We start from the raw sequence: 6,951 nt of genomic DNA, 5'->3' as shown, positions 1-6,951 counted from the left end.
GGGGGAGAGAGGGGGACAGAGGATCGGAAGCTGGCTCTGAGCTGTCAGCACAGAGCCCGATACAGGGCTTGAACTCACGAGCCGTGAGATCATGACCTGAGCTGCAGTCAGTTGCTCGATCAACTGACCCACCCAGGTGCCCCAAATAGCAGTAATTTCTATAGGATTTTGACCCCAAACTCTATCATGGTCTCATCGGGGATTGACTGTGTGTGTGTGTGTGTGTGTGTGTTTTCCACGACATCTCAGAGAATGAGCAGCTCCAGGGCGCGAACCACCAAGTGAGCCCCAAATGCTGCTTTGTAAATAGAACTAAAATGTCCCTGTTAGTGGATATATTATTTGGATATGGGGAAGTCTTCCCCAGCAGAACACAACTCATAGCTCCTAGAATTGGAGTCAAGGACTAACTGTTCCTCCCTCCCAGCTGCTCTTGCATCCAAACCACAATTTTCACTCATTTCACCCCCACCGAAAGTCTAGCCCTTGCTTAGAGGTGACCACATCACACTCAAGATAACCTAATTAAAATGCCCTTTCAAAGGCGTGGGGTCTTGGCTTTCCCAGGCCAAGGAAAAAGCACCAGCTCCCCCGCATCACTTCAAAGGACTGTCACCCTATTCTCAGGAACTCTTGTAGACAATGCATACAGAACACTTATCTGTGCACTGCGTTCAGTGGCATGGGGACAGGGGTGCTGTGTGTCTTCCATACGTGCCCCAGGTGGAGACTTGTCTCTGGTTTACCCACGATCCCCAAGGAATTGCTAAGAGCAGTTTTCTATTCTAGACTTTTCTCTTACTTGTAAAACACTTGCAAGAATAAATGAGCCAGTGACCCAGGGCTTTCATTTATTAAGATTTAATTTCTCATGCACACTTTAGCCGAACAAATCCAGGTACAGATCTTTAATTTTACTAGCCAGCAGACTAAACGGGATTCAGGAATCCTAGCATGACCGTCTTGTACATTTCTCCCTCTATTTCTCCATCCCATCGATTTTATTGCTGGACTCTTGCGTATTTCTAAGGAAATTCCACTATCTGTGCCATGCTATCTTCTTCCAGATGAGAAAATAAGATCGAAAGTTTCCCAGTATGTTTTCCAGAAGAGCAAAATTCTTATTCTTAAGCCTAATGAACAGCAGTAAAGATGTGACCAGGGTCATTCATGAACCTAGACCATGAAGCTAACCTTTTAGAAGCAAGAGCATTTGAAAAATACCAAAATGAAAAAAAAAAAAGATAAAATTTGCAATTCAATCCTCCACCGTTTAGAACTTTGACTGCCCTCTTCAAACACAGAGTGGAGGATCTTCCTCAGGCTTCACTCAGGGCGAGAGAAGCTGCCGGACGGGACACTGGAACCTTCACTGGCTGTGACAGTAGTACCATCGGTGGTGGCCACTGTGGCCTGGGCTCGCTCTCTCTCGTCTCGCAAAGCTTCTCCATACCAGTACGGGAAGGAAGTGGGGTCAGTGCCAGTGACCTTGGAAAAAAACTGCAGGACTTTCATCTTGCTGGTTTCAGCGTGGGCCCTGGGACCCCACAGGAGTTCATACCGTGGAGGATCGCTGTGGGGCACCTGCTGGTATACCAGGTACTTTTCCTGCACTAAATCTTCAGTGATGAGCTTCCTGGGTTCCCCATAGATGAAATCCTTCCTCCCAGCATACACTCCGATCTCACTCAGCACCCTCCAGATCCTATCCTCAGGGGCATGGTCGCCCTCCATAAAGATCACACCCAGGATAAGGATCAGGAGGCCGGTCTTGGGCATGCCCTGGTCGTCACTCAGCATCCCATCATAGGTGAGGTCTAGGGTTTTGATAAGCACGTAGGAGTGGTTGATGGGGTCCACTTCCTTCACTTCGAGGCCAAAGACAATCTCCATGCACTCACAGGCTTTCTTGAAGATCACGGGGAAGTGGTTCTTGTGCTCTTTGATGCTCTTCAGCATTTCCGCCTTTGTGATGGGCTTCTTTGCTACATACTTGCCACTCAGAAACTGCAGCAATTTAGCTACCATCTCATCTAGGACATCGTCAGGCAAGATCGCCGGGTCTGGTGGAGCCTGGGAGGCACCTGCATCCCGTCTTGGGCGGCCGGAGCCCTCATTTGATTTGCTCGATAGAGTGGCTTCGACGGTGGGGGAGGAAGAGCAGGCTTCCCCAGACTGCTGGAGAACACCTGGGTTTCCAGCAGCAGGCACCGCCTCTGGGGCGCCCTGGATCAAAGGAGAGAGAGGAGAAGAGGCAGTTTCCTTCTCCTCAGTTGCAGGAACCTGTGCAGCTACCAGGCCCTGAGCCTCTCTTTGGGCCTTAAGGCCTACTTCAAGCTCGTGGCTCTGACTCTCACTGTGAGACATGATGACCGGTGTCGGGGGCAGCAGGCAGAGGTATGGGCAGCAGGTGGGTGACGGCAACCAACTGGCCTGAGGGAGAGAGGAACAGCGTGAAGGACTCAAGTGTGTCAGCTCCGACAAAGGCCATCATAGCAGGTGTTCCCTTCCTTAGTACTCTAGGGATCTCCTGTCTTCCTGATTAGAGAAGGGCTGGACGGACTCTGGGGATCTCTCTTCTGGAACAGGGGGTCATCTGTCCTTACCTTGATGCCTGCCAGGGTGTGGGACTCCTCCCTCTGTTGACCTGAGGTCACCTTCCTTAACCCAAGACCTCACCGCCGTGAGACGAGAGAGGAGGAAGTGAACGGGGTGCCACATTCAAACGCCATGCCCTGGGTCCTATCTTGTCTGACGGCAGGGGCAGCTGGGCCCCATCTGTTCTTGAGTAGGGGTCCACCGCATCCTCCATCCTCACATTAACTCCTGGCAGAACCTTAGACTCATGCCTCTGCTAACTGCCTCCAGCTCCTTGAGACCACCAGGTAGTTCAAGTAGCAGTGAGGGTGCATTACCTCTGGACACTGTGTACCAGGGTTTCCCTAGGCAGAAGCAGGGGGGAGAAGGGGACTTATCTCTCCAAGGGCCAGATGTGGGGAGAGCCCCCAATCCTTATTCAGGGTCCTCATTTTAACTCCTGGGAGAGCCTGGGGTTCCTCTTTCGATGGCCTGACATGACTCCCTCTGCTGGTGTGAGGCTGTCCTGTCAGACCAAGGCCTTCACTTCCTTGAGACCAATGAGACAAGTGAAGAGGTGTCACATCCACCCATCCCTGCCCAAGATCTTCCAGGGCTGACAGCAGGGGTTAAGACCCAGGACGTTTTGGGATGGTCGCTTAATTTTGTCATCCCTCCTGGTACTTAACTCAGTGGCCAGCAGGAGCTGAGATGCCTACCTCTGGTGACCTGAGTGGCCTTTCCAGACAAAGATCCTTACTTCCCTGAGATTCCCGCCCCCCCATGCCAGCTGGAAACAGGGGGGACTCAGGTAGACTGATGCTCCTGGGCTACCAGGGGCGGGGCAGGTTTCTGTGGGGACCTCTTTGTCTGGAGTGGAAATTACCCTTAGCCTTCCATTAGCAATTCGTATTGGGCCTGCATTCCTTCCTTTCTGCCAGGAGGCTGCATCCCTCACCCCGAGGCTCTGTCTCCTGGAGAGGCCAAATAAGTGAGGGGGTGACAGGGGGTTGCAGGAAGATACTTCTGCCTTACAGCTCTACTTGGAGCCTCGCAGGGCTGACGGCAGGACAGGGCTGGAGACCCCTCTATCCACGGCTGAAGGTCCTCCGGGCCCACATCAGAGTCCTCACCTTGACTCCTGCAGGGCTGGGGCTCCTCCCCCTGTACTTGAAGTTGCACCTCTCAGACCAAGGCTGTCCCCTCCCTAATGCCACCGAGAAGGGACTGAAGCTGGGCTTCGGCCTCCCAGGCCTGCCTGGTGTATACTAGGGCTGATGGCCTGGGGTTGTGTGGGTCTCCGCGCAATTCCCTCCGTGTTCTGGCTTGAGGGTGACCCCCAGCTCTCCTCAGGGTATCCCTATTTATTCCTGGGAGGGCCTGAAGCCACTTTTTGTTGACCTAAGAATGTTGCCCTCAGGGAAACGCCCCCATCTTCCAAAGACACTAGGCAAGGAGGTGAGCAGGGCGGACGGGGCATCTGTATCTGACAGCCCTGGCTGGGGCCCCTCACGGCTGAAAGACAAGACAGGTTTCTGTGGGGCCCGCCCTATCCTCTCGGCCCTAAAGATCCTCACCCTTCTGCCTGGCAGGGTCTGAAACTCCTCTCTTCGATCACCAGATATTGGGTCCTTCAGACCAAGGCTCTCACCTCCCTGAGACCCCCGATTCGGAAACAGAAGTTGGTTCCGCCTGACGCTATCTCCCGGGGTCCCCGGGGGCGGACAGAAGGGGTCACGAGAAACTTCTGGAGAGGTTCCTTAGGGTTTGGGGGGGCGGGGCAGAGCCACAGTCCTTCCCGAGGACTCCCCACGGACTCTCGACGGGGCCTGCGCCCTCTCCCTTTGGCGAACCCGAGAATGAGGCCCGCAGGCCGAGGCTCCCGTCTCCCAGAAACCACCCACAAGGAAGTACAGAGGGTTGGGGGAGGCGCCTCGGCCTAAGCGCCCTGCTCCGGGCCACCCAAGGCCGGCGACCAGGAAGGGTATCTGCATGCCCCCCCCCCCTTTATCCGGAAAGAGGTCCCCTCGGCCCTCCATAAGGGTCTTCACCTTGAGACCTGGCAGAGCCCGGGCCTCCTCCCTCTGAGGACTTGAGTTCACGCCCCTCAGACAAAAGCCTTTTTTCCCCTCAGGCTCTCAAAATGGAGGCCCGGATTCGGCCCGTCTGGGGCCCTGCGCGGGGCCTGTAAGGCAGACGACGAGCGAGGTGGGGGTGGAGAGCGAGAGCTCCTCCTCAGCCCTCATTCTGGGTCCTCACCTTAACCTGGCCACCCCAGCCGGCGGCACGTCCCTCCGACCACCGGGGCCCGCTTCCCGTCAGAGAAAGCGAGGCCCTCGGGCTCCCAAGATGGACGTTGGGATCAACCACATCCGGGACCCCGCGGGGGTCCTTCCGGGTAGACCACAGGGGGTGGGGGAGGGGCGTTGGGGCACCCGCTCCGCGGTGAAAGCTACCGCCAGCCCTCCCTCTGAGTCCTCACCTGACGGGTGCTGGAGCCGGCCCCGTCCCTCAGGTGCCAGAGCTGGGCCCACGCACGGGACTCCTCCCTCTGGCGACCTGAATCCACGCCCCAAGTGATGAAGACAGCCTCACGGTCCCCCCGGACCGCCCTAAGGCGGAAGTCAGGTACGTCACTTCCGGGAACGCTGCCTGGGGCCTTCCAGGGACCATTGTGGGGGCAGGGAAGAACTCAGGGCCGTTTGTGTCTGGGGAGAGGACCCCTGGCTCCTCCTCCTCGTTCTTTACCTTGAACTCCCTCTTCTGACGGGAGTCCAGCCCGCTCGGAGGGAACCTCGCTTCCCTCAGATTCCGAAAGGCAGGACGCAACACATCCCTGTCCTCAGCCTGGTGTTTCCTAGAGTTGATAGTAGGGGCGGGTCCCGATCTACTTGGGATGGGAAAACCCCTGACCCTTACCTTGACTTATTGCACTGGCCGAGTCCCCCGCCCCCTCTTGAACTGAGGCCTCATCCCTCAGGTCAAGGCCTTTATCTCACCAAAAGAGGAGGCAGGCTCCGTCTTGGCATGACGGGCCCGAGTGGGGTCTGTCCGAGCTGACAGTAAGGGCAGGCTTGCGGCTCCCTATATATTGTGGGATACTCCGCAAGTATTTATATTTCTTCCTGATAGGGCCTCTACCCTCTGCCTTTATAAGGCCCCCTGAGATGCCCACCGCACAAATGCAGATGATGTGAGTGGTAAGTGATAATTGTTCCTGGGGCCTCCCCGGAGCTGAAAGCAGGTGTGCATGCCTGTGGGGCCCCCTGTTTGGGGTGGGTGGCTAATTCAGCTCTCCATAAGGGCCCTCACCTTAATACCTGGCAGGGCCTGGGATTCCTCCCTCTGCTAGCCTGAGTCCTGCCCCCTCAGATCAAAGCCCTTAGTCCCTGAAAATGTACCCCTTCTCTAGTAGAAATCAGGCTCTGCCACACCTGGTCATCACGTGCCAGGGTCTCTCATGGCTAACAGCTGGGGAAGGATGGGCGTGGGGACCTATCTCTTCTGTGGTGGGAGTTCTGGGTTCTCCCTCAGGGTTACTACCTTGACTTCCAGCACTGAGTTGGCCTTCGCCTTCCATGGACTTAAGCCCGACCGCTTTGAACCAAGAGTGGAACACAACCCCCCAGGTTTGTTGTCTTGGCACATACAGGTAAGGCAATAATAAATCTGTAAATAACTTAAGGACAGTTAACATATTTCCGGCATTCTGAATCTGTCAGGAACATTTTATAGTTGTCTCCATGAAGGTCTTGAACATTTTTGTGAAGCTTTTTCTTAGGTGATCTTTGGATTTTCATGCCGTGGTGAATGGGATACGTAAACAGTTTCCATAATGCACTTATCATCCTCCACTTCTTTGCGTTTTCCCAGAGACAAAACAATAAAAGGTTGCAGCGTCAATGAGACAGAGGGTAGTGTCTTTTTACAAAATTTATTTTTTCCAGCTTTATTGAACTGTACTTGACAAATAAAAATTGCATGCCTTTAAGGTATATAATACGATGTTTCTTTTTTTTTTTAATTTTTTTTTCAACGTTTTTATTTATTTTTGGGACAGAGAGAGACAGAGCATGAACGGGGGAGGGGCAGAGAGAGAGGGAGACACAGAATCGGAAACAGGCTCCAGGCTCCGAGCCATCAGCCCAGAGCCCGACGCGGGGCTCGAACTCACGGACCGCGAGATCGTGACCTGGCTGAAGTCGGACGCTTAACCGACTGCGCCACCCAGGCGCCCCTATAATACGATGTTTCGATACGTATTGTGAAATGACTATGACAGTTGAGCTAATTAACATATCCGTCACCTCCCATAGTTACCACTGTGTGTGTGTGTGTGTGTGTGTGTGTGTAGTGAGAACACATGAGGTCAAC

At 54.4% G+C, this 6,951-nt stretch overlaps 1 protein-coding gene across 3 annotated transcripts; it reads right to left on the bottom strand.

Annotated features, from left to right (window-relative positions):
• Nucleotides 1–874: 874 nt before the first annotated feature.
• On the bottom strand, nucleotides 875–5,140 carry LOC125157401 (putative MAGE domain-containing protein MAGEA13P). 3 transcript variants are annotated; one of them, XM_047844085.1, is made up of 2 exons: nucleotides 5,060–5,140; nucleotides 875–2,433 (listed from the first exon to the last, which is right to left on the bottom strand). In XM_047844085.1, the coding sequence occupies exon 2, from the start codon at nucleotides 2,365–2,367 to the stop codon at nucleotides 1,327–1,329; it is 1,041 nt and encodes a 346-aa protein (XP_047700041.1). In that variant the 5' UTR covers nucleotides 2,368–2,433; nucleotides 5,060–5,140; the 3' UTR covers nucleotides 875–1,326. The 3 variants fall into 3 exon arrangements, with proteins under 3 accessions (XP_047700041.1, XP_047700039.1, XP_047700040.1); XM_047844083.1 differs by lacking the exon at nucleotides 5,060–5,140 and adding an exon at nucleotides 4,837–4,917; XM_047844084.1 differs by lacking the exon at nucleotides 5,060–5,140 and adding an exon at nucleotides 4,629–4,697.
• Nucleotides 5,141–6,951: the final 1,811 nt, after the last annotated feature.

The sequence above is a fragment of the Prionailurus viverrinus genome, chromosome X (assembly GCF_022837055.1).
Source record: "Prionailurus viverrinus isolate Anna chromosome X, UM_Priviv_1.0, whole genome shotgun sequence".
In the NCBI taxonomy this organism is placed as follows: Eukaryota; Metazoa; Chordata; class Mammalia; order Carnivora; family Felidae; genus Prionailurus; species Prionailurus viverrinus.
Note: the sequence above shows the minus strand (reverse complement) of the source record. Positions and strands in the feature narration are given on the sequence as shown.

Excerpts from the sequence above, each read along its gene's own strand:
- LOC125157401 (XM_047844085.1), bottom strand. The coding sequence starts at position 2,367 with ATGTCTCACAGTGAGAGTCAGAGCCACGAGCTTGAAGTAGGCCTTAAG.